This window comes from Alexandromys fortis, unplaced genomic scaffold, assembly GCF_014885135.2.
Source record: "Alexandromys fortis isolate MF-2015 unplaced genomic scaffold, M_Fortis_MF-2015_v1.1 scaffold_67, whole genome shotgun sequence".
NCBI classification, from domain to species: Eukaryota; Metazoa; Chordata; class Mammalia; order Rodentia; family Cricetidae; genus Alexandromys; species Alexandromys fortis.
Window position 1 is genome coordinate 3,930,878 of NW_026067945.1, and position 27,630 is coordinate 3,958,507.

Below are 27,630 nucleotides of genomic sequence, written 5' to 3' on the forward strand. Positions count from 1 at the left end.
ACCATTTACACAATACAACTTTGAGCACGTGTCTCAACTCCTGAGCTTCACCTGCGAAATGGGATGAACTTGATGGCCACTGTGTGAGGTGCCACACCTGCCATGGCACCGAGTGCTTGCCGAGCACTTGGACATGCTATTGTGTTGCGGTTACTGTTTTACCATAGTAATTGAATTGTCTCTTTCCCTTCCTTCCTTGGAGTCGAATGGCTGTCAGTCATCTCCAGAGCACACCCCAGAATAGCCACACCCCAGACTTTTGTAGACCAGGCTGGCCTTGAACCCACAGAGATTGGCCTGCCTCTGCCTCCCAAATGCTGGGATTGAAGACGTGCACCACCATGCCTGGCTTGCCTTTGGTGTTGGTGTGGCGTTCTGTCTTTGCCCTCCTGTGTTCTCTATTTTCTCACGTCTGGAGTGTCCTCCTGCTCACTACTGCCCCACTCACTCTTCTGGTCCTTGCCATTCTTCAGGATTCTTGTTTTGAGTGACCACCTCTCCTCCCTCCCCTCCAGCAGCATATATAGCTTGAGTGTGCTCGGATTTTATTCTGTGCAGACCCAGTCCTCTCTTTTTCTCTAAGATGGACTTTTCCTAGGACAGAGCTTAGATTTAATCCCCGAAGTGGATTAGGTAGTGCTTTACCCTCAGTGGCTCCTCAGGGCGTGTGTGCTTCATGGGAAATTGACCTTCTTTAATTGCCACTGTGGTAGGACTGGGTCACTTTGGCACCCCCTGCTGGAGCAAGTTGGGAGAGGTGTTAAATAGCCATCTGAGCATCCTTCCCCTGATGGATGTTGCTAATTTGTTAGAGCCCTGCACTCTTTCCTGAGTTCAGCCGTGGCCTAAAAATCTGTCCATGATTCTGGCTGTCACAGCCTGCCCATTCAAGGTGACAGGGGGCCACTAACTCTACCTACCCTATTCCATTGCTTTTCCCAAGTGATTGTTTTACTTGAATGTTAATTTGGAAGATACTTACGCTAGAAAGGCTTAGTTCTCATAAGGAATCTTAGCAGGATCCAAGGCTTAAAAACCTCGTTGGGGGCTGGAGAGATGGCTGTCAGTCAAATACACACAGGAAGATTTTAGTTAGATCCCCAGTGCCCACTTAAAAATCCGGGCATGACTATGTATACTTGTAATGGGGACAGGGACAGGGAGCTGGGGCTCTCTGACCAGCAAGCCTAGTTCAGTCAGGGAGCCCTGGGTGCAGTGATGAATCCTATGTTGAAAAGCAATGTACATAGCACCTGAGGTGGAACACAAGCCTCCTCGCTACACACATGCACATACATAAACATGTGCACTGACATGCACTGCTCATCTGCGTGCGCGCGCGCACACACACACATTCTTGTTGAGAGGCGCTGGTCAGGTAAGGTGCATGCCCTAATCAGGAGTACCGTCATCAGTGTGACGTTCTCTGGTAGAAAAGGGGCAGTGACAGAGAGGTGTGATGTGCAGAGCATTGTGTCATTCCACTGGAGGGGATGGACAGGGTGGCAGATAGTAAGCAGTAAAAGACAGACAGACAGACAGACAGACATCCCTGTGCAGACTGGAGCAGAAGACTGTCTGAAAACCTAGTTAGTTTTCCAGGCAGAGATGGCCCGTTATAAAACTTTTTTTAAAAAATTGCTTCACAGAAAGTTGAAACAACCAAGACTCTTCACCCTACCTAGGTGGTGGAGGCGCACGCCTTTAATCCCAGCACTTGGGAGGCAGAGGCAGGCAGACCTCTGTGGTATCGAGTCCAGCCTGGTCTACAGGAGCTAGCTCCAGGACAGGTCCCAGGTCCCAAAGCCACAGAGAAACCCTGTCTCAAACAAACAAACAAACAAAACAACAACAAACAAACAAACAAACAAACAACCCTCTTCACCCTGCAGAGTTTAAGGCGAGTAGCTGAAATTTCTGGAAACCACAGGAGAACGTCAACACTTTAGGAAATGTTGTTCAGTGAGGTGCATTCTTCCATGGAACCTGCAATGGAACAGGGGGTGGGGGGAGAGGATGCTGCATTGAACTAAGGATCGGTACATGAAGCTAGTAATGGAGGAGCTGGCGTTTGAGACCCGGCTGGCTTTGAAGTCTGGATGCTTCTCCCTACACCAGGTCCCCGGGGCTGTGTATGGAATCGCTGCCGGCTGCCCTGCTCACTGCTTAGAAGCTGAGCGAGTGACTCGGCTTTGCGGGACTGGCATTTGCCACCTCTTCTCCTTGTGTTTTTCACCCAGTTGCTTTCGTTGTCCCGAATGCAGCCTTGGACTAGGGGGCTGGCTCCTCGCCTCGGCTGTACATTGATTGCCTGTCTCATCCACCTGCTGAAGCCTTCCCCAGTGATTCGGGGTTTGGGGTTTGCAGAGCTCTCCTGGGACACTGTCCCTTCCTGCCTCTGCCAATCTGCCTTCTCCTCTGGGTCCTCGTGCCAGTCAATTTCAGCACTTCCTCGCCTTGCATCAGGACAGCTAGCTTCCTCTCTGCCGCCTGCCAATCCCTGGAGTCAGGATGGAGGTGGCTCCACCAGTCCCCGGGGCCAAGGTTCTGTGGACAGAGTTGGGGACCAGCCAAGGAGAGCTGAATGCACTTGGTCCCTTGATGCCTGAGATGAATCTGGGCCACTGGGAGTTCACTTGGGGACCTCACTGTCCCCAAGTTAACTTGTTTGAGAAACCTTGGCTTGGCGTAGAATAAAATCCATCAGCAACATCTTCCTTGTGGTCCCTGTCACCTGTCACTTGGAGAGAATGAGAGAACTGAAATTGGTGCCAGTGCTCTAGCAATACTGGCTCCTCTTAGCCCTGGGACAGGAGGTGTGTGTGGGGGGGGAGGGGGGGCGTGAGTGATGAGTTGAGGACATGCTGGTCTATGTGATAGTTTTTGTTTTCTGAAGCATAGGTGTTTTGGTTTCCATTTTGTTACCCTTAGTACCGCTAGATCCAGAGTCTCCGCAGTGCAGGCCCCGTGGCACGTGTCAGTTCACCTGGACACATCCCGAGACAAGTCCTGGATGTGCTCTGACAGCTTTGGCGTGGGCTCTGCTGCCGTCTTTTCCTGCCTGCCTTTTCAGGTACTTGGGGCTCACTGATTAGAAGCTGCTGCATCCTCCAGGCTGGTTTGGTGCAGAGGACAGGTTTAGTTTAGACTATTAAATTTGATTGGACTCCCTCTTTATTGTTATACACACTTAGTCATTAAAGATGAGTTTCGACAAACATCACGAGGCAGGTCGAATCTGTTTGGTAGCAGCATGAGTAATGAACGCTCTGCTGTGCCCCGTGAAACTCAGAAGGTGCCATGTCAACATGGTTCTGGGTGAAACGGTGTTAGTGAATCGAACATCTGTATTACGGAAATGCAGTCTGCAAGGAGACTGAACGGTTCTGTCGCTTCCCTTTGTTGAGCTGGGAAATCATCCCCGTGGCTGTAGAATGCCCCTGCAAGTTCTAGTAGCTGCCATTTTGGAAATTAATTGCACAGAATAAGCGAAGGCGAATGCCAGGAATTTAATTGGCTCTTCTCTCCCAGGTTGCTGCGTGAATTTTAGAGTCATTGTTAGAATTCACCCCTGATCTGAAGCTGACAGGCCGGGACAGAGGCTATTGGCTTTTAGAGGGGGAAGGGCAGGGTCTGAGACCGGCTTAAATGTCCGGCTTGTGCCTTGTAGCCCGGTCCTCCTGGATCTCTACTAATAGCAGATAGGGCAAGAGGGAGTGGCAGCTGACCCAGAGTGGGCCACAATGTTTATCCACAGTTGTAAACCTTACGTTAAATGTTCAAGTGACTTGGTTTTTGATTCCATTGTCCCCCAAGTCTTCATTTAGAAAGGGTTGTCAGGGAAGATGCATTTAAACATTCTGTGGCTTCCCAAACCCTTGGGATCAGGTACTCAGCTTAAGAAGTAGTGAAAAAGGTATCTAGTAAAAAGGCATAAAAGTTTGCAGAAAGCAAACAAAGGGACTTTTGTATGTGAGATGAAAGTGAAAAGGTAGAAGCCAGGGTGGGATTTGCCTTTTGAAAGTGACCCCTGAGCAGGGAAGGACTGGCGAGGAGGCAGGAATGGGCCAGGTGAGGGGCTCCTTTAGTCACCTGAGGCAGGAGGCTGAAGACAGAGCAGAAAGACATGGAACGAACAGCTCATTGATTGACAGGCAGGGGGCACATTCTGCCTGCCAACCTTATCCTGGGCATCTCAAACCAGTCCACCTTGGAGTTTCTTAGACCCCTGGGGCGATGTCTTTGGACAGCTCTGGTGAGGAATCTGGGGCTGTGTGAACAGGTGTCCGCATCCAGACTTGGTCCCAAGGATGTTGGGCAAATCAGCAGGGCGGTGGCACCGTTAAGGTGTGGCAAGGTAAGAGTGAGGAAGGAAAGGCATGCCCCTTACTTCTACCCCCGGATCATTGCTCCAGAGCCTTCTTCTTCCCAGACAGCCCTCCCCATGTGTTCCACCACCTTCTGACACGCATGCTGCAGCTCTGGCCTTTTACTGGATTTGTGGTCCAGAGTCCGGGGCTGAACCCTCTCTCTGCTCTTCCCAACCAGTGTCTTCAAGTCACCCTCCCTCTCAGAGCTGCGGTGTCCGCAGAATGATGCTGGTAATAGTTTCATTACGGGCCTGGAGGACATTCTAGTGAAAGCAGGCTGTGCTGAGCCTAGTGCCAAGCCAGGCATTGCTCAAGGCACAGGAGGTAAGTCTCTGCGCTCGGAGCTCAGGACCCATAGATAGCGTTCAGTCAGACAGTGTGTGGAGAGTAAAGGGCGGTGCAAGTGATTGGACATGGTTTTAAAGATTTATTATTTTAAAGAATCATGTGTCTGAGTGTTTCCTGCATTTGTGTCTGGGCGCCACATGTGCCCGGATCCTGCAGAGGGCAGAATAGGGCATCGGATTCTCTGGAACTGGGGCTATGGATGCTCTGAGCCACAGTGTAGGTGCTGTAAATTCTGAACCTAGGTCCTCTGAGTGAGTGCTCTTTTGGTTGGTTAGTTTGGTTTTGTTTTTAGAGACAGAGCTCTACGTTTTTCTCTGTCCGCTCCCTGTCTCTCCCCTCCCCCTCTTCAAACCTCTCCCATGGTCCTCATGCTCCTAATTTACTCAGGAGATCTTGTCTTTTTCTACTTCCCATGTAGATTAGATCCATGTATGTCTCTCTTAGGGTCCTCATTGTAGTCTAGGTTCTCTGGGACTGTGATTTGTAGGCTGGTTTTCTTTGCTTTATGTTTAAAAACCACTTATGGGTGAGCACATGTACACTGATGACAACTTATGCTGGAGAGGTTGTGGGGAAAAGGGAACACTCCTCCATTGCTGGTGGGAGTGCAAGCTGGTACAGCCCCTTTGGATGTCAGTGTGGTAATTTCTCAGAAAATTAGGAAACAACCTTCCTCAAGACCCAGCAATACCACTTTTGGGTATATATCCAAAGGATGGTCAATTGTGCCACAAGGACATGTACTCAACTATATTCATAGCAGCATAGTTTGTCATAGCCAGAACCTGGAAACAATCTAAATGCCCCTCGACTGAAGAACGGATAAGGAAAATGTGGTACATTTACACAATGGAGTACTACACAATAGAAAAAAAATATGATATCTTGAGACTTTCAGACAAGTGGACTGAGCTAGAAAACATCATTTTGAGGGAGGTAACCCAGACCCAGATTTGTGTTCTTATAGAATGCTGCAAACCTGATCCCAGGCTAGGTAGATAAGTCCGTGGTAAGACACTTGGATAGTACGTGCAGGGCCTGGGGTTCTCTCCCCAACATCGTAAAACAACCCAAATGATAAAAATGTCATCGGATTCAGCCACAGAGCACTCAATCTGTCGGCCCATGCTATTGGGAGTACCACCTCAGACCTCCGGTGTGTACCTTGTGTGACTCATGCCTTTCTCTTGGTTCTCCCTTCAGTTGTGGCTGTTTATTTGAAAGACTTCTGGTGGTCCATTGAAGACGTCCTAAGAACTTCTGATCCCACAAGGGAAGGGCTCATGAAGGTGAGGGCATGTGATGTTAAATGAACATTTGCAAAACAGGTTTTTGAGGTCTTTTTACGGGGGGCCTGTGTTAAGAAATTAAGGCTTGTTAGCAAGTGCATTTAAATCAGGGAGCCATTTCTTAACCCCCAACTGTTTGGAAGAACAGGTTCCTCTGTGTCCACATTGTCTCTCTCCATGTATTCGTTCCGTGGGCTGCCCTGTGGGCACCAAGTCTGTTTTGTCTCTGGACTCTGAAGACTAGAGTTCTGAGGTCAAGGAGGACGTCTTTTGTGTACTGGGGGAATCTGTTGGCTCTATCCCCACTTTGGGTTGCTCTAGCAATTCCTTGGCCTGAAGATGGCCATGTTCATGTGTCTCCATATCACCTTCTTTGGAAGCATTGTCAGCCTGTGTTGAGAGTCCCCCCTTTTGCTGAGACATCCTTTGTGTTGAATTTTGGGGAGCATAATGTACCATCATAGCCCAATCACCTATAAAAACTCATTCTAAACAAGTTCTCATTTACGGGTTCTGGTGGGACTTTCAGCATCTTTTGACAGGCATCCTGCTAGCATCTTTTTGTTAGCATCCTGCCAGCAAGGAAGAGGAACACGTGACCGTTCACCAGATATCTGACTTCTGTCCAGTCTGCTCCACCATCTCGAGTGTCTCTTAGGCTTCAGTTTGTAAACTTTAATCTGCCCCATTTCTCTGCTGTGCTGAGAAGTTTTTCTGTTGAGTACAATTAGGTCACGGTTATTGCTACAAGATTTAGAAGCGAATTGGTCTGCTTGCATATTTATTACCCCAGCTTCTTTATGGGGCTGGTCTAATTTCAGAATCTTTTGAGCTCCTTGTTGTGTCCTTGGTGGCACAGACTTGAGTTACACAGCCCGTGAGGGATTATTTGGGTGTAGACTTCGGTGTCTTTAATGTCAGGCCTAGAGCCTCTGAAGGGTTGTGGTGTTGGTGAGCAGTCGAGCAGTCGTAAAGTAGGGGCCTGGGATGGGGATGGTGAAGGCGGCAGCAGCAAGCAGCTTCTCAGAGTGAGAGAGAATCGCTGGACTTCAGCTGGAGCGGGTTAAGGAGGGAGGCAGTGATCAGCCGAGAGAGACGCTGTGTGCCGCATAGCTGTCTGTTCATCTGGCTGCCGGATTTATTTTAATTCTGTAGGTGAGAGGAAGATAGCATTTCTGTATCATCCCGAAAGGGCGTGTCTTTCCATGACTGTCTAGAAAACCACTTGCTTCTCTCTGTGGGGTTCGGTAGATGCCGGATGAAATGTCAGCACAGCATTTGTTCACACTCAGTTTGGAGAATGAGTTTCTAATGGAGTTTCTTCTACTGAACAATTCAAACAGTGAGTCCTAGGGCTGAGCAGATGGGCTCGCCGAGTAAGAACCCCTGTTCTGCAAGTGTAAGGGCCCGAGTTGGAATCCCCAGCGCCCATTCAGAAAGGCAGGCATGGCTGAGTGTACCCCGACTGTGAGGGGAGGAGACAGGTGGACCCTGAGAGCTCCCTTCCGCTTTAGTGAGACTGTCCCAAGACAATAAGGGTGACAGAGGAAGACACTCAAGGCCTGCCGTGGCCTCTGTATGAGTTTCCACATTCAAAAAAACACTCAAGGACATGCATCATACAAATGCACCAACACACACAGGTTGACAATTGAAAACTAAGTCCTGTTTTAAGTTTCATCGACGTGTAATTTGCATATCGTAAATTTACTCTAAAAATGTACAATTCCGTGATGTTTAATAGACTTAAACCCACCCCTCCACAGCAGTTTCATTATCCTAACCCTGTTTTTGCTGACGGACAGCCTGGCATAAGGATAGACTACATTTTATTATCCATTTGTCAGCTGATGGACATTGAGGAGGGCCCACGTCTTAGCTGTCATGAGTCTTTTTGGGTAACTGTTGATGAGGACGTGGACTCTGAATTTTCTTGTGTACATGCCTAGAAGCATAACTGCTGTCACACGGGGTCTCTCTCATATTTTGAGGACCTGCCATGCTGTCCTCCACAGTTCCTGCACCAGCTGACTTTCCCCCAACTGTGGTGGTTTGAATGGGAAGTGTCCTTCCCATAGGCTCGGATATTGGGACACTTGATCCCCAGTTAGTTGCACCACCTGGGGAGTTAGTTATGGAACCTTTAGGAAATGGAGCCTTGCTGGAGGGAATAGATCACTGGGGGAGGGCTTTGAGGTTGTAGAGTATTGTCCTACATCCTGTTCTCTCTCTCTGTCTCTCTCTCTCCTTCCTGTCTTTCCCACCATGATGGACCCTGTCCCTATGGAATCTTAGCCAAAATAATCCTTTTCTTCTTTAAGCTACTTCCCGTAATGGTGTTTTATGATAGCAAGAGACAAGTAGCTTGTTCACCATCCTGTAGGTGTGAAGTGGTACCCCAGAGATGTGTTGATGTACGTTCCCTGATAGCCAAGGATACTGAGCATCTTTTCTTGCTTTTACTGGCCATTGTCTGTTCTTTCTCTCTGGGAGAAAGCCCATTGCAATCCTTCCTTAGCCCACTTTTTATTGGAATATTTGAATTTTTATTGCTAAATTGTAAGAGTTTCCTACACATTCTTTGTGCAAGTCTTTTATCACGTATCTGTTTTAAAAGAACTATCATGCTGGTTGGTGGTGGCACACACCTTTAATCCCAGCACTCAGGAAGCAGAGACAGGTGGATCTTTGTGAGTTTGAAGCTAGCCTGGTCTACAACAGCTAGCTCCAGGACAGGCTCCAAAGCTACAGAGAAACCCTGTTGGTGCGGGAGAATTGTCTGTATTCTGTCAATCATGTTTTAAATAAACGCTGATTGGCCAGGCAGGAAGTATAGGTGGGTCAACCAGACAGGAAGTAGAGGCGGGGCAATGAGAACAAGAAAATTTCAGGAAGGAGGAAGCCCACATCACCTAAAAAGCAGGATGTAATCTACCCCATAGAAAAAGGTACTGAGCCATGTGGCTAACATATACTAGAATAATGAGCTAATATAAGTTATAAGAGCTAATACGAAGCCTGAGCTAATGGGCCAATCAGTTTATAAGTTATGGAGACCTCTGTGTGATTTACTTTGGGGCTAAACGGCTGTGGGAACTGGGCAGGACAGGAACCCCAAAGCTGGTCCACATGCTACACCCTGTCTCAAAAAAATCCAAACAAGGGGGCTGGAGAGATGGCTCAGTGGTTAAGAGCATTGCCTGCTCTTCCAAAGGTCCTGAGTTCAATTCCCGGCAACCACATGGTGGCTCACGGCCATCTGGAATGAGGTCTGGTGCCCTCTTCTGATCTGCAGACATACACACAGACAGAATATTGTATACATAATAAATAAATAAATATTAAAAAAAATCCAAACAAGAGCCGGGCGGTGGTGGCGCATACCTTTAATCCCAGCACTCGGGAGGCAGAGGCAGGCGGATCTCTGTGAGTTCGAGACCAGCTTGGTCTACAGAGCTAGTTCCAGGACAGGCTCCAAAGCCACAGAGAAACCCTGTCTCGAAAAACAAAAAAAAAACAAAACAAAAAACCAAACAAACAAGTAAATAAAAGAACTATCACATATTTGCTATAAAAACTTACATGACTTTTCCCATTCTGTGAGCTGCCTATTTAAAAACACTAAATCTGGATTCAGTGGTCTTGATAGATGTCATTATAGATGTTGTGCCAAGGTTTTCTTCGAAAAAAAAAAAATCAATGCTACCCTGAGATCCAGCTGAGGACCATAATGTAGCGGTGTGTGCTGTTGTCCCAGCCCCTTTGTCACAGGTGGACTCAGTGGGTAACTGATGCTAAGAAGACTCTAATTTGCTCCTTGTAATGCTCCAGAATGGGAGTCCTTGCTTTTCTTGCCTCCCATCTCTTCCAAGTTTAGACTGGGAGCCCACCTCCAATTTTCCGAGAGTGTCCTCTTATGTGTATGTTTATATTCTGAAGAGAAAGAACCTAACAAACCACATTGGGATGTTCTACACCTCCCATGTCTCCGCCCATGTTCCCCTCCTGTCCTCCCACTTCCATATATGGGTATTTCCTTCTGTTCTTTCTAAGACTTACTCTGTACTTTTTAAAACCAGGTTTTGTTTCTTAGCCACTTATTTTTTCACACATTCCTAGAAAAATCCCCTTTAATGCTCTCTCTGTTAACACGATTAGTGGCCCCAGTGATGGCTTAGAAATGGATCTTAGTTTTATGTTTTCAGAAATGCTTCTAAGTCAAAATGGCATGTCACACAGTTTTTTTTCTTCCCGTAATGGAATTGGACAAATTTAGCACACTCCCTATCCCCCTTTTTCTCTTGCCAGCGTTTGATTGGGTGTTTCCCTTCTGCCGCACGCAGTCTGGCTTCCCTCCGGTGCCATTGATTGAAAATTACTGCCTCCCAGATGATACCCATTAGCTCTCGAGGTCAGCTAGTTCTTAAAGCTGAGCTTCACATCTGGCCGCCGCTGTCCGAGAGAGAAAGTGAATTGGTTAGATCCACACATGTCTCTTATATTCTTTTATATTTTTATATCCTTTATATTCTGCACCTGCAAGGATGTGTGTGGACACTGGATACTTGGCTGGATGCTAGGACCTTATTAAAAGCAGACAAGTGGGCCAGTGAGGTAGCTCAGTGGGTGAAAGGGCTTGGCACAAACTTGACAATCTAAGCTTGAGTCTCCCAACTCTTGTTGAGGTGGAAGGAGAGAACTGACTCTACAGAGTTGTCCTGTGACCTCCACATGCATATCATGTGTCTACGTGTGTATATCATGTGCTAACATGCATGTGTATGTGCATGTGTGTGCGTATGTGTGTGTGTGAGACAGAGAGAGAGAGAGCCCATGCACACACAACAAAGCAACAGACAAGTGTTTTAGGGCTCACTCAAGGACATTATCTCCTGAACTGAATCTCAAAGAAGTATGAATGGCTGAGATCTCTCAGGAAATGCAGGCTGAGATCCTCTCCCACAAGTACAAATGACAGCAATGATGTTGGGGAGGACAGTATTTTGGGGATCTGGTATTAAATCTAGAACTAGGAGGCTGGGTAGATGATTTATTTGGCACGAGGACCAGGATTCAATCCCCAGAGCCCACATAAATAAGTTGGCACATGCTTATAATCCTTGAACTCGGAAATATAATAGAACCCTCCTGCCCATAGCAGAGTCGTCCCTGTGGTCAAAGTTGGGGCCACCAATTTGAGAGCTTTCTCTTACAACGGCCAAAATGACATCCTATTCCTACCTGTGACTCTGAAAGGGTGAATGTGTGAATGAAATCAGGGTCTCTCTTCTGGACTCATGGGAACTCAGAGAGGCTCATCGGCCAGCCGGCCTCGTCTGTTTGGTGCGTTCACCACACACACACACACACACACAAACAATCATATACACCATATACACTCACCCCCATATGAACAGTAACATAAAACATAAATAAGTAAAATTGTCTGTAAGACCATGCATTGATGATTTCAATGAAGGCCCCCATTCCCAAAGTCTCAGGTCTGGTGGACGGAGAGGCGGAAGGGAATTAACTTCTGTCTGGGCTTGGGCAGGTGTGCTGTTGCGATGCAGGAGCCCTGGCCTGTTCCTTCAGCCTGTTTCTGAGCTGGCTCTAGTGCGGCTGTCTGAGTTGTCTCTGGAATGAGACAGTAAAACTGATGCCTGTACCCACTTAACCTCTTTGAGCTTCAGTATCTGCACCTGTAAGCCAGGCCCTTCCCCAGCAGATGAGCCCCAAGTGACAGCTCCGGGGGTGGGCGGATCATGGTGGCAATGTGGATCCATGCACACACACATGCCCACACATGTGCCACTCCGGCTGTCACATAGCAAAGTTGTAGGCTGAAACCCAGTGCTCTAATACAGTCATTGTGTGAACAGCTGGCTGCGTTCATCCTCCACCCCGGATTGTATCAGTTGCCGGTGCTGCCTAGATGGATGTTTGTAGGATGAAATAGATCACAGCCTGGCTGTGTAGCCGGCCGTGGTCAAGTAGCCGCATCTCCTATGAGTCTAGAAGAGAGACCCTGATTTCATTCACACATTCACCCTTTCAGAGTCACAGGTAGGAATAGGATGTCATTTTGGCCGTGTAAGAGAAAGCTCTCAAATTGGTGGCCCCAACTTTGACCACAGTGACGACTCTGCTATGGGCAGGAGGGTTCTAGTATATTTCCGAGTGATCCCTGAGTCCTAGTGATGCCCTGGGGTCGAGACTCCAGCTTGTGCTTGAAGTCTGTCGTAAGTTTTGAAAGTCAGTGATTTTTGCTTTGGCAGCTGATCCCTGGGGCAGAGATGTCCTTGCTGTATAAATGGCAGATTCAGGCCACAGCTGGTCATCTCTTGGAATGGCTGACCTGGCCTCCCTAGAGGCAATTTTCTGTTCTGTTACCCTCAAAGGGTCCCACTTTGTGGACTTACAGCCCATGTCTGTGGACCCGAGACTTTTCTGGCACGGTTACTCTGTACTGCGCTGTGATGATTCAGTGGTATTGAGACCCCACAATTCATGCCCTGATCAAGAGCATTCTGCTACACCTGGCCCTGCCGCGAACTGCCTTTCCTGTCTGGCCTCACTTGGTGGTGGTTGTTCTTTCTTTTTCCTTTTAAGGTTCAGTCCTTCGGGGAAAGGATTGTACTTTTTGTTCTCAACACCATTGTTTTTGGAAGACTGGAGAGAAGTCTGGATGATGATGACATGTTTTTCTTACCTCACCCGGCGAAGGAGCAAGCTAAGATTCTGTGGAGAGATGGAGCGGCCGTTGGATTTTATTCAATCAAAATGAAAGGTGAGGGATGTGTGGTCTTTGGGATACAGGGTGGGGTGGGACACCTTGAAGGTCTGATCATCTCTGCAGAACCCCTCAGCATGAATATTCTGTGGATTCTTCTGGCTTAAAAAGCACAGCCAATTAATTAAACTTCTGTGTAAAGAAGCCCAAAGCATGGGTTTCATTTTTACGGTTCTGTAAGCCTTCTCCTTGGTTCCCAGGAAGAGCCGTGTGGCCCTATGACAGTGAACAGTATACGTGCCTGAAGCCAAATGCTTTTCCTTGTCCTTAATGCTAACAGTTTGCTGTCAGGAAAATGCTATTGCTAACAGCTGACGCGTGTTCAGGAAGTGGCCTAGATGCCAAGACTTACAGACATTACCTCAGAAGACAAGACAGGGAATTGGCCATGGGAACAAGGTTAGATTAGACACCAGCAACTTCTAGGGACCTTGGCAAGCAGTAGGTGTTCAGCCATTGGGATGAAGGTGTCTGTCCTTTCAGGTAGCTGTTTTTTTTTTTTTTTTTTTAAATAGTTTCTTCAGCCTCTAAAGGTTGTCACCATCTGACCCAATTGGTTCCACCATTGCCTCCACTTGCTTCTTATAAAGTTACTCATTTTAAGAATTGTTTTAAAAAAAATGACATGCATTTACTTGGCAGCAGTGGGGTGGGTGGCATAGGTGAGGAGGTCAGAGGTCAACTTGTGAGTCTATTCTCTCCTCCCACTGTATGGGTTGTGTGGATCAAACTCATATTATGGGGCCTGGTTGGGAAAACTCTGAGCATGCTCACTGGCAAGAAAATGACCAATTTTAGCAACAATTAAATTTCCCAGGAAACCCTCGTGGATGTGCTATTTTTGGAAGTAAGTGTTGTTCTTGAGAGATAAAGAGGCTGATTTTTGTTTTGAACTATGTTCACATGGTATGTGTCTATGAGCGTGTGTGTGTGTGTGTGTGTGTGCTACTTGATTGGGATGGAATGGAGTCTTTTCCTTGCTCCTTCCCTAGCTGCCTCCCCTCTTTCTTCTGTCATGTGATCAGGTTCTCATGTTTTGTCTGTTTGTTAAATGTCTGCTGAGGTCAATTGTAGGAGCTTTGGCACATGACTGCTTCATGACGACCACTGGCCCTCTTATTATAACATGTCTTTATACCTTTTCAAGTTCCTATATTCCTGATTTATTAACTTTACATAGAGTAATGGGCCCGAAGAATAATTAAGATAAAAGGGAAATATTTATAATTCATCGTTCATGAAACATATTGTTGTCTTCACAGTTCTGCAAGAGAATCATGTGTAGCCTGAGTGACTGTCCTTGTAGATCTTTGGGAGTCGGGGGTCTCCTGACAGAGCCAGGTCATACATAGAGTTTTGGTTAGAGACTGACTGGCGAATAAAATGTTGGCTTAGAGGAGCTTGTTTTTATTGGATGAGGAATTCAGATTGGTGAATTTCCGTAAAGCCTCGATTATCCTGATTGTTTCTCCCTTCTGATCTTGGCTTATGTAACAGGTTTCTTTTTTAAAAGTTGCATAGAGGCCGGGCGATGGTGGCGCATGCCTTTAATCCCAGCACTTGGGCAGCAGAGGCAGGCGGATCTCTGTGAGTTCGAGACCAGCCTGGTCTACAGAGCTAGTTCCAGGACAGGCTCCAAAGCCACAGAGAAACCCTGTCTCGAAAAACCAAAAAAAAAAAAAAGTTGCATAGAAAACTCACACAGTCAAATAGCGTGGGCTCACGGGGGCTCCCAGAGACTGAACTGACACCCAGGGAGCCTGCATGGGACTGACCTTGGCACTCTACATATATGTTACACTTATGTAGCTTGGTCCTCTTGTGGGACCCCTAACAGTGGAAACAGGAGTTGTCTCCAACTCATTTCCAGGCTTTTGAGATCCTACTCCTCATACAGGGTCACCTTGCCCAGTCTTAATATAAGGGGAGGTGCTGAGTCTCACTGCAACTTGATATACCATGTTCTGTTGATACTCATGGGAGACTTGCCCTTTCCCAGACAGAAAGAGAGAAGTGGATTGGGGTGGGTGGGAACAGAGGGGGGGATGGCGAGAGGGACTGGGAAGGGAGGGGGGACGGTAAACTGCGACCAGGATGTAAAGTAAATGAATGAATTAAAAAAAAGAATTACTTTACTATCTCCTACAATCTCCTTTCTCACCCAAACTGCTTTGGAAGCGTTCAATAAGTCTTGTCATTTTAAAGTTCTTTCTGAAACGAGTATTAAGACAAAACTGATTTTCTCACGCTTCTGTCTAACTAGTTAGGTAAGTCTCCCTAGTCCAGCTTTTGTCTGACAGATGTTTGGGGGGTAGATATGGGTCAAAGGTCATTTGTTTTTCTCAAGATTCAATCCTTCGAGTTATTTCCAAGTCAAGGGTGTTCAAAATTCTGGTCACTTAGTGTGCTCTATCCTAACGTGGAGAGCCTTTGGTGGCAACGTGGGCCTCAGACTTCAACACGGAGCATTGAGCCAGACATGGTCCTTAGCTAAAGCATGGGCTTGGATGTCACCATTGCTCCAAGCGGCAGCACTGGTCAGTCAGATCAGCGTGGCCCCAGTGTGGTAGTGTTGTCTTTGAACACCAGCATGGCCCCAGGTGGTAGCCCCGACTTTGGACATTCACTGGGCCTTAATGGTAACAAAAGCCATGGACATCAACATGGACTCTGGCTGCACCAAGGCCATGGACCTACACATGCCCCTCAGCTGAAGCTCTGGCCCCAATGTTGCCGTGGCACCATGTGGCAGCCCAGGCCACTTGGATTGGTATGGCATGACCCTTGGACACCTACATGGCTGCAGGTGCATTCCAGACACTGGGCATCCTTGTGGCTTTGGTGGATCACAGACCCTGACTACAGTAGGACCACAGACCCAGACATGGCCCTTGGCAACAGACTGGGCTTGGACATCACCATGGCTTCAGGTGGTAAGCAGGCTGCCAATATCAGCCTGTTCCTCACCACCCTCTCTTCTTCAGTTCTGCCTCTTTCCACAGCACATGGACCTTTCCGCTTCTCTTTCTCTCCCGTTTCTCCACCACACAATGGCATCCACTCACCGTGGATGTCTTCCCGACAGCCCAGGCCTTGAGGACCCAGGCTGCCTGTGGGTGGCTTCCACCCACTTGAGTGGAATTAGTATGATAATATTAAGGTGTCCTTGAGTTTTATTGAATTGTTGTGCCTGTTTGTCAGAGAAATTAGCTTATACTTTTCTTCTTTTGTCATGTCCTTATCTTGTTTTGGCATTTGGTCAGTAGAGTGGTTTTAATCTTCCTATTTTTCTGACCCTTTGATACAAGTTGCTCATGGTGTGGTAACCCCCCTAAAATTATTTTCACTGCTGCTTCATAACTGTAATTTTGCTACTTTTATGAATTGTAATGTAACTATCTGATATGCAGGATGACTGTGAAAGTGTCATCCAACCTCCCCCCCCTCCGCCCCAGACCCACAGGTTGAGAACCACTCCGTTAGGGGAATGCTGGCTTTTATAGAAATAGTTTGGTTGTGTTTCTTTCCTTTATCTTTTTTTAAAAAAAGATTTATTTTATGCATATGAGTGTTTGCCTACACAAATATAAATGTACCATGCATGCATGCCTGGTGCACATGGAAGTCAGAAGATGGCATCTGACCTATAGTTATGGAGTTATGGAGTTGAGAGCCAACATGTGGATGCTGGGATCTGAACTGAGGCCCTTTGCTGTTTCCCCCCACCCCCTTATCTCTCTCTCTCTCTCTCTCTCTTTCTTTCTTTCCCTCCCCCCCCCCAGTTTCTCCCCCCTCCAACTCTGTGTTTTCTTGGCTGACTTCTCAGTGAGATGCCTGTCAAAAGATGAGCGTAGGGTATTGAAATCGCTCACTATTGTTATTGATAGTATCCGACCTCTTATGTCTGTTAGTATTTGCATAATGAAATTGGGAGCACTAAATAGTACTATATGTACAATTGCTATAACTTCTTGATGAACTGTTCCCTTTATTACTACGTAGTGGCATTCTTTATTCTTCTAACAAATTTTAGGTTGAACTCCAGTTTCATAGTTTTTTGAATGGTCTCATGTGCCCAGGATGGCTTAGAACTCCCACTGTAGCTGAGGGTGACCTTGAACCTCTGGTTCTCCTATTTCCCTAGTGCTGGGATTATAGACACCCATCATGACGCCTGATCCATGCAATACTCGGGAGTGAACCCAGTGCCTTGTGCATGCTGGGCAAACATTATAAGCCCACTTAGCTGAATCCTCATCCCTGACGCCTAGTTTTTATCAGATACCAGAATAGCTCTGGCAGCTTGCTTTCCAGTTCTGCTCACTTGACGGATTGTTTTCCATTCGTTGACTGTGTCTGTGGATATTTTTACCAGTGAGTTGTGTTTCTTGGAGACAACAGATGGTTGGATCCTGGTTTTTCATCCAGTCAACCAATCTGTGTCTCTTTTTTGTTGACTTGAGGTCGTTTACATTGAAAGTTATTAATAGCAGTGTTTCTTGATTTCTGTTCTTCAGTTGGTTGGATTATTGTTTTTCCATCCTTCCCTGTTTATATAAAAACTTTGCTGGTTCACTGTGGTGGACATGTTGGATTCCTTCCTAGCTCTCCTTGGTTGATCTATTCCTCTCATGAAGTTTATTCTTTCTTGTGTTCTTGTGATAGTGAATTTGTTTTCCTCTATTTTTTTTAACGATGCTGGACTACCTTGGTGAGGTTTGTCTTGGAATGTCCTTATTATTCTGTAAGCTTTTAAAGATAGCTTTGCTGGCATTAGCAATCTTGATTGGCAGTTATTCATTTTCAGTTCTTGAAATCTATCATTCCCGGCTTCCCTGGATTTAAGTATTGCCGACGAGAGACCTGGTATATTATGGACATGTCTGCCTTTGTAGGTCAGTTGGCATTCCTCCTGGGGAGCTTTCCATCTGGCTTCCTTGTTTCGGAGTTTAGATGCCATGACTCTATGACGGGGAGATGTTCTCAGGTCAAGCTTCTTTGGAGTTCTAAATGCCTCTATTGTTCGGATGTGTGTTTCTCTATGTTCGGGAAATTTTCTGCTATAATTTCATTGAGTAGATTCTCCAAGCCTTTAGTGTTTTTGTGAGTTCCTCCTTCTATCTCTGCGTTCTTCCCCTACTCCCAAGACAGGGTTTCTCTGTAGTTTTGAAGCCTGTCCTGGAACTCCTTCTGTAGACCAGGCTGGCTTTGAACTCGCAGAGATCCACCTGCCTCTGCCTCCTGAGTGCTGGGATCAAAGGCGTGCACCACCACCACCCAGCCTATCTCTCCATTCTTCAGCGCAGTCCCTTGATCACATCTGAGTTTTTAGATGTTGTGGTCATGCCTGTTGGTGGAGGCCTTTAAAAAAAACTTTATTTTATCTACTATTGTGTGAAAGGGAGTCCCACAAGTGCCATGTCATGCATATGCCGTGATGGGAGTGTAGAGGTCAAAGGTCAATAGGTGGGAGCCATTCTGAGGAGGGCCCTGGGAATTTACGTCAGGTCTTCAGGCTTGTTGGCAAGGGCCTTTCACCATTGAGCCATCTCACCAGCATCATGCTCACCTGTGTGGCTCGTTTACTCTATTGGCGTTTGAACGAGGTGTGTGTTCAACTGCTTTGTCCTCTGGTCTTGATCTTTCTTCTGCTTGCTTAAGTCTGTTATTGATACTCTTCACAGTGTGTGCGTGTGCGTGCCTGTGTGTGTGTGTGTGTGTGTGTCTGTGTTCCCCTCCCTCCAGAGACAGAGCTTCTCTGTGTAGCCCTGGCTTTCCTAGAACTCTCTCTGTAGACCAGGCTGGCTTTGAACTCACAGAGATTCACCTGCCTCTGCCTACCAAGTGCTGGGATTAAAGGTGTGTACCACCATGCCTGGCTTCACTGTGTTTTGTTTGATTCATTGAGCTGTTTCTTTTCTAGCATTTCTATCCCGTCCCCCCCCCCCCCCGCCCAATCTTAACTTCTTTATAGAGTTCCCTTCTGTGTTGTGGCTTTTTCATTCACATTGCTGATTTTCTTATGTATTTTACTGCCCTTTTCTAGTATGTGGCTGGCTTTCCTCTCCAGATCCTGGATTCTTTATTTGCTTGTCTATATCTTCTTTCTGCAAGGTTACTGATATTCGCTGTGCCATTGGCTCGCAGGCTCCTATTTCTGGCGTTGGTGCCTTGTCTGAGCGGTCTTCGGCTACCATATGGGTAGGCATTTGCCTTGTTTGGGGTTGGGCTGTTTTAAATAAAGCTACTATAAACACGATCATTTCTTTTTCTTTTTACCAGAAGCCTTGAGAAATCTTCACCTGGCTGTAGGGATTCCATATTCCGTATGCATCTGGAAGTCAGCCAATATGCATAGAATATTGACTAGTTTCAGTGCACAAAATAGACACTTCACAATAGTGTGTTTTAATTTATCCCTCGTTTATACTGAGCTATTACGCTATATTTCTTTGTTACGAATCTGTCAATACTGATACATAATTTTTAAAAAGTAGTAATACTGATGAACACGGTGGCGCACGCCTTTAATCCCAACACCCAGGAGGTAGAGACAGGCAGATCTCTGTGAGTTTGAGACCAGACTGGTCTATATAGTGAGTTTCAGGACAACCAGGGCTACATAGAGATCCCTGTCTCCAAAAAGCAAATACCAACCTCTCCAAAAAACAGTGGTAACAGCTTTAACATGCAGTAAGAAAGGAGTATATGACTTACACATATTTTTCTCTTATTTCCCTCTCCTCTTGCTTTCTTCTACCCCTGGTTTTTACCCAGTTCTGTTTTCCTTCAGGCTGAACTCCTTCCCTTAGTATTCCGTATAGTGCAGTTCCGTCGGCAACACGTTCTCATATCTCTGATAAGTTTAGTCATTTTCAGTTTTAGAATTTCAGGTATTATAGTTCCACATCTTTTGTTGAGAGTTTATATCCATTTATTGATTGCACATTTCCTTCATTAACTTTATGAATTAAACCAATTACCTTAATTGAATATATTGGTAAAGCTGATTTAAATCCCCTTTCCCCCCTGATAATGCTCTTTTAGGTCAGTTATGTTGAATAACCACTTAGTTCCTAAGTATGGGTCATACTTCCCAATTTATTTGTATGTTTAGTAATTTTTGGCTGCAAACCAGTCATTGGAAATATATTGTGGCGCCTGGAGAGACATCTCAGTGGTTAAAGGCATGTACTGCTTTTGCAGAGGACCTGAGTTCATTTTCCAACACCCACATCGCGTGGCTCACAGCCACCTGCTTCCATGGACACCTGCTTCATGTACACATACCCAGACATAGACACACATATGCACATGCACATACACTTAATTTAAAAATTGATGTTAGAAAAGAAGTTATATTGTACAAGTTGTCTTTGTGTTTCTTGAAGACCTGTAGTGGTTTTTTTTTTTTTTTCAAATTCTTTGTTCTTTGGGGGCCTGCTACCCAGCTCTCAAATAAATACTCAGAGTCTTATTTTTGCTTATGAATGTCCAGCCTTAGCTTGGTGTATTTCTTGCTAGCTTTTCTTAAATTATCCCATCTACCCTTTGCCCAGATTTTTGCTCTCCTGCTTCTCCTATTTATTTTCTCTGCCTGGCAGCCCCACCTATTCCTCTCCCACCTAGCTCCTGGCCGTTCAGACCTTTATCAGGCCAATCAGATGTTTTAGACAGGCAAAGTAATACAGCTTTACACAATTAAAACAAATGCAACGTAAAAGAATGCAGCACATCTTTGCATCATTAAACAAATATTCCGCAACATAAAGCTATGTAACACATCTTCAACTAATATTCCACACCACCGTGGGTTCACTCCAGGAGACATTTAGCCTGCTGTGATTCCCACTGGAAGTGTCTCCACTGAGCTACGCAGCTGCTGACAGTCGTCTGTGTGGCTTCCTACGGCTGCTGCTTTAGCCCAGGCTTGTTGAGTTCCTCCCTTTGCCTAGTGGGCAAAGATGTGGCTATCCTCGGCCTATGATTTCTTGACTTTGCTACTTTGGAGTACCGTGCTCTGATCCTTCAGACTGAATATGCCTCACCTTTAGTTACGGAAAGTACCATAAACCCAGGTCCATTGGCTCACGCCTGAGTTGTCACCCAGGAGGCCGAGGGAGGATTGCTGAAAGTTTGAGGCCAGCTTGGGCGATTTGGCAGTGCAGTGTCTCAACAAAAAAACAAAACAAAACAAACTGCTTAAAAGGCCCATGTACGGGAAATAGATTAAAAAAAAAAAAGATCTCCTGAGTAAATTGGGAGCATGGGGACCTTGGGACAGGGTTGAAGGGGAGGGTGGAGGCACAGAGAAAAATGTAGAGCTCAATAAAAATCAATAAAAAAGTCCCATGTGTTTCTGAGGACCAGGTATCCAACATGGAGACTTTTGGGAACCAATGTGACCACATCCCAGACCACAGCATCCCTAATGAATGATGCATGGGGTTAGCCACCTGTCAAGGGACTTCCAAATTTGGTGAGAGTTCCCTGATGGTCTCGGGTCATCGGGTCATAAATAGAGTTTAGGATGTGGACACAGTTGTGAGGTGCTTCTCAGCCTCTCGGTAGCACAGTTTCTCCGCATAAGTTTAGGTCCATGTGCTCAGAACCTCTCAATTTATCCTAGGTGCCCCTGGAAGGTAGATTTTCATTTTGTGAACAAAATAAAACGAACTCGCTCTAGGAGGAGGACCTGGGGCCGGGTTCTCGCAGCTGAAGGCTGTGCAGATGGCCCCTGCATGGTGGTGATTTAGCTTTGAGTCTAGGAAGCTGTGACAATGGTATGCATGTAACGATCATTGGAAACTATACTCTGAACCTTCTTCTCGATGAAGTGATGTATGGCTCATTACGTTACTCTTCCACTACATTGGGCAGAAACAACAAGCTGTAGTACCAATGGGGCACCATGCAGCTACTCTGCAAAGTTATTGTGCTGTTTGGTAGGTTAGGTGCATTGACTATCCCTTCAGTTCTCTCTCTCTCTCTCTCTCTCTCTCTCTCTCTCTCTCTCTCTCTCTCTCTCACACACACACACACACACACACACACTTTTTAAAATATAATTTAAAAGATGAACAGAAAAAATTCTGGGCTTGATAGAACTGCCCATTTTAACCCTTGTATAGCTTACAGTCAAAATGAACTAAGGCGTAATTCCCAATTGACCTCACCTGCCCCCACTCTGCATTGTTCTTCTAGAGTTAACTCCAACTCCATCCCTGTCACTCGTGTCCTGGCAACCTCTGGGTATTTTGGCACCATGGTAGTTTTTGAGTCTTGTCTTTCTAAGAAGACTGTGGGCAGTGAGCATCTTTTAGCGTCTGGAGACCGAGTTCTTCCATTCACCTTCACGCCATTGAGCATCGCTCTTTTGGGACACGTGTTTCATAGACTGCATCTCTATTGCTAAGGAGTGTATTCAGTTTTCAGACAAGCCTTTGTGTAGAGCAGATTGGACATCTTCAGGTGGACTTCTCACAGGCAGCGGTTCGCCGATAGGCTGGATTGCCTCTCTCAGTTGGTTCGATGGTTCTGTAATTGGTTTTCTTACAAAATAGTGACACTGGTCATTTCAGTACTTCATGCTGGAGCTTCCCCTGAATAATAAAAATTAGTGGGGTCTACTTTAACTTTTAGTTTCAAACCACCAGTCCATAAGACTGTTAGCATTCAAGGGAGGAGAACACCACACCGGGGAGTGGAGCATAGATTTAACTTGACAGAGCTTATATTATCCACATGCATAAAAATCTATAAAGAGTAAACTTGCATTCCAGATTTCTAAAATCCCCGCAACAATGAAAACCATGAAACAAGAGTGGCAACTACAAATATTAAATGCGGTGATTAGGAACTTGGACAAGCATGTGACCTGTGATAGCCATGAAACTGGCCTTGCCTTAGCCCTGTTTGTGCCTGAGGTCCCCTACATATTCAGGACCACAGTCACCTCCTGCACTGTTGCCCTGTGAAGCAACAGTACCTTGTGCCATCTTCTGGACTTCTGGGGCCATCACTTGCTTTTTTTTTTTTTTTTTTGAATAAAGTTTTATTGGTACACAGCCATACTCTGGTGACTTCTTTGCACTGAACTGCAGAGTCCAGGAGTTACAATGGTAACCTGATTTCCCAAAGGCTAAAGTATTTTCTATGTCATTCTTACAAAACATTTTATTGACCCCTGTTCTAGAGACTACATGATAAACATTGCCTATGAAAACAAAACAATTTAATTAAAATTGTCTTCGTGGAATTCAGGAGCATTTAGAGGGTTGGTTGCTATCTTAATAGTTGTTTAACTGCCCTGGGCTCCAAGGCTTCTGTCCCTAGGACAGACCCAATAGCATGATTATAACTCAAAGATTGTACTGCACTTAGTAAAAAGCCAGCCTGCTTAGCCATTGGATCTCTGGCTCAATCTAGATCAATGGTTTAGTCATTGGATCCCCAGTGTCTTCGTCATCTGCTCACTTGCAGGCTCTTTGATTGGCAATTGTGCCCACGTGATCTAAATTTGGGTTTTCCCAGCCATCCCTCCTCATGTTCCACAGAGCAGTAGCTATCCTCAGTGTATTTCCTCACTGGGTTTTCAGGACAAGATTTTGTGGATGATTGATACCCACCCAGTTGGCTGCCACCAACTCTACATTTGGCTATTCTCTGTCTTTCAGTCCACACCAGAACTCTCTCTGTCCCATCTCGATTCTCAGAAACAGCTGGGCAGAGTGGGCATGGCCTTTGTCTCTCTACTTACCTTTTTAATCTTCCTTGGAGCCAAGCCTCTTGTCTAAAGTAGATACAGTGTTTTCTGTTCCTTTCTGGGTGCTGGCTCCTGTCCTTTCCTGCTGCGTCACCTGTGAATTCTGATTCAGGCATTCCAAGAAGTCACACATCTTTCTTTAAGTGAGCCCTTTTCTCATGGTTGCCGTTGGACATTATTGTTGCAGTCAGCCTGTAGGTTCCATGTTGGGTCCGTGGCATTTGGATGTTATTGCTGCAGTCAGCCTGTTGGCTCCATGTTGGGTCCTCTTTGGTCTCAGGGCTTCCCATGCTCTTGGAAGGGAAGAGCTCTGTTTGTATGGATTGCTGAACCATGTCTATGTCATTGCATCACAGGTACCCAACTGATCATGTGGTACACAGGAAGTTGGTGCCTGTATGATCCAGCCATCTTTGGTGACCTAAGCTAACTTTGTCTATCCTGTTGATGTGTTAACATTCATTGTATGTTTTGAAGCATAATTGATAAAAACTCAGTCCAAAATGGTGATCTGCCTCCAGGAAACCTCAGAATGAGACTGTGCCTGAGAGCTATCTCCTCCCCTCTTATAATCCTTTCTCGTTCTGGGATTAAAAGGCGTGCATCACTATTACCTGGTTTCCATGGCAAGCTAGCGTGGCGACTGGGATTGAAGGTGTGTACATGGCTGCCTGGTCTGTAAGGCTGGCAAGTGTGGCTGTTTTATTTTTCTGATTCTTAGGGAAGTTTTATTTATTAAAACACAAGTGAAATGTCACTACAATTTTTTTTTAATATTCAAATAGTTTACCCAGATTTCCCCCTGTTCTTGGCTGTCTTCTTCTTTTTAATTCCTGGAATGTTACACTGCACATAATTTTGGGGAATGCTCTTTTCTTTTCTTGCAGGGAGGTTTGCAAGTTTGGTAGACTGTATCGCTAAAATCACCTGAGCCTGGTGTGTTAGGTGTGGGATGATTTTTAAGTCATGGAAGGAATTAGGCTGAGGATGGCTATTGCTCTGTGGAACACTAATCAATGATTTCTGATCCTGTCACTTACCATAATGTAACATAGACAGACTGGGCAAGACTATTATTGGCTTCTTCCATTGGTCTTTCTATCCTAATATATGGTTATGGTTTGGGGGAGGTGGAGCAGCCTATTGTCACGTGTTGGAGCCTATGGTGTATGATGTCAACACCGGGATTGGTGATAAAACTGCTCTGTGTTTGGTGGTGATACCAGTCAGGATTGATGATAATATTGTTCCCTTCCTGAGTTAAGGCATGGGTTATTTCGGCTCACCCATTCAAGATCATCTGGTTCCACCGCTTTAGCCAGCCATGAAGCCAACTGTGAGGGTGAAGAAGGGATAGTGGCCAGAGTGTAGCATCGTGTGCTGATGAGCGTGACAGCCTGAAAGTAGAACGAGAGAGATAGGAAGACCCCAGAGACAAGATAGAGCCTTCCAAAGGACCTGTTCCATGACCTCCTTACTCCATTCAAATCCCACCTCCTGATATTTTATTCTTAAAGCTGTTTTACGAATTTGTCTATGTGTACATGCGTGGGCATGGGCCGGAGGGATGTACTTGATCGTGTGCCACAGTGGGGGTATAGATGTCTGCCCCTATTAGTTCATTGTACCTTTTTACACTGACATGTAACTTTACATATTTATGAGGCGCAGTATGATGATTTGAGAAAGTGTATGCATGCATTATGATCCAGTCTGGGTTCATCTGCCACTCTGTGTTGGGAGCCCTCAAGCTTCTCTTACAGAATATATAGTAGATAGCTGTAGCCTGAGTTGCCTTGTTGCGCATGCTTGCACTGTGTCTTTTAAGATACACTTTATTGCAGTATAGAGCCTATAAAATTTGCCGACAATAAGTATAAACTTCAGGGATTTAGAGATTGCCTACCAAAAGTGTAGAATTCAGGGACTGTAGTGACTTTAACGGTAATGATGATCAAAACCCCGTGTTGGGACATTCCGGTCACCACAGTGGATGGTGTCTGCTGTCATTTGTCTCCATCCTAGCCCTAGGCAATAGCTGAGTTGCCTCCTCCTCTGCCAATTAGCATGGACCAAGTGTTGTAGCAGTCAGCTTTCACTTAGGGAAGTGTCTTGGAGCTACTACAGATCATGGCTTGCGTATGCTCTCTGTTTCTCTTTCCCGTCACGAGACTCTGCCTTGTGAATAGGCTGTACTTCACTTGTGAACCTACCAGTTGATGGATTGTTTCCAGGTCTTACTACTATGAATAGGGCAGCTATAAACATTCTTTTACTTGTTTGCACGAGAGTGTTTTCCTTCCTTTTGGGTCGGCTCCTAGGAGTACAATTGCTGGGTCATTTGGCAAGATCATGCCTATCTTTTAAAGGAACTGCCAAGTGGCCGCGCAGCCTGGCTGCACCGTTGTGCACGCACTTCCATTGACCACATGTGAGGGCTCCAATTTCTGCATGTCCCTGTCGTCACTGACTCTCCCTTGATCTTCCGGTTATAGCCCAGAGTGGCCTTTTGCTGTGGTTTTAACTTCCATTTCCCTAATTGTGAGTGACGTTAGCTGGTTTTCGTCAGTAGTCATGTGAATGTCTTCTTTAAAGAAAGGTCTGCTCAAGCCCTCTGCGCAATTTTAATGAGGATATTTGATTCATTTTTGTTGGATTGTGAGAGCTCTCTTTATTCTGGTTCTCAGTAAGCCATCTTATGGGAAGTGTGATTTGTAAACATTTCTGTTGACAGCCGATGGCTTGGCCTTTGGTTTTCCTTAATAAAGTCTTTTGAAGAAAAAGGTCTAAGAATTCTGATGAAGTTCAAGTTGCCAGCCAGCTTTGCCTTTGTTGCTGAATCTACGAGCTCCTCATTAACTCAAAGTTGTCAAGACATTTTTCTATTTTCTGTGCTGCTAAGAGCTTTATTAGCTTATCTCTTATCCTTTTATCTGTTTTTTTTTTAGTTTGTTTTTCTAAATGATATGAAAAAAGAGTGTATTTTTTTTAACTCTTTGGGGGGGAGGCAGCCACGCAGCTCCCAAACAAATACATGGAGATTTATTCCTACTTATGCATGCCCAACCTCAGCTTGGCTTGTTTCTAGCCAGCCTTTTTTTTTTTAAAACTTAAATTATCTTGTTTCTCTTTAACTATGTTTTGACTCTGAGCTTTTTTTTTTTTTTTAATCTTTTTTTATTCTATGTCTTTCTTTCCTTCTTATTCCATTGCTGGTTATATAGCTGGGTGGCTGGCCCCTGGCATCTTCCACACCTTCTCCTTTTCTTGCTCCTAGTTCTTTCTGTTCTTCTCCCTCTCTAGCCCAGATTTCTCCTCCTATTTATTCTCTCTGCCTGCCAGCCCCGGCTCTCCTTCCTCCTGCCTAGCTATTGGCCATTCAGCTCTTTGTTAGACCAATCAGGTGTTTTAGGCAGGCAAAGTAATGCAGCATCACAGAGTTAAACAAACGCAACAGAAAAGAATGCTACACATCTTTGCATTATTAGATATTCCACAGCATAAACGAATGTAACACATCTTAAACTAATATTCCACAACAAAAGAGTCTAACTCGAATTAAAAACAAACAGACAAAAGCAGCTAACATACTTTAAAAGTAACCCTCCTTTTCGGAGGACTCAGCACAGGGCTTAGCACTCTGATTGTCTTCAGCCTCTAGTACATTAAAAGAGAGAAGCTATATTTTAGAGCAGGTTTAGATTTACAGAAAAATATTGAGACAAAGGTGCAGTTTTCCTGGTGTAATTTTCCCATTTCCTCTGTGTTCTAGTTTTTCTTCCCTCTCTGTGGTAAATCCCATGATCAAGAGTGACTTAGGGAAGAAAGGGTTTATTTCCTGTTGTACTTCCAGGTAAATTAGGGAACTCAAGGCAGGAACTGGGGCAGAGGCCATGGCAGGGTGTTGCTTACTGGCTTGCCTCCCATGGCCTGCTCAGCCTGCTCTCTTATGGTACTCAGATCTCCTCTGTAGGTGGAGCACCGCCCATAGCGGGCTAGGTCCTCCCACAGCAATCATTAACACAAAAATGTCCCAGTGGGCATGCTCACAGGTCAGCCTAATTC

General features: G+C 45.7%; 1 protein-coding gene across 2 annotated transcripts in view; it reads left to right on the top strand.

Annotated features, from left to right (window-relative positions):
- The window catches only part of LOC126505926 (protein FAM169B-like), an 81,620-nt gene that overhangs the window by 38,425 nt on the left and 15,565 nt on the right, over nucleotides 1-27,630 (top strand). For both annotated transcript variants that reach the window (XM_050149171.1, XM_050149172.1), the window contains exons 4-5: nucleotides 5,922-6,007; nucleotides 12,620-12,797. In XM_050149171.1, coding sequence (XP_050005128.1) covers nucleotides 5,922-6,007; nucleotides 12,620-12,797 — 264 coding nt within the window. The remainder of the gene's footprint in view (nucleotides 1-5,921; nucleotides 6,008-12,619; nucleotides 12,798-27,630) is intronic.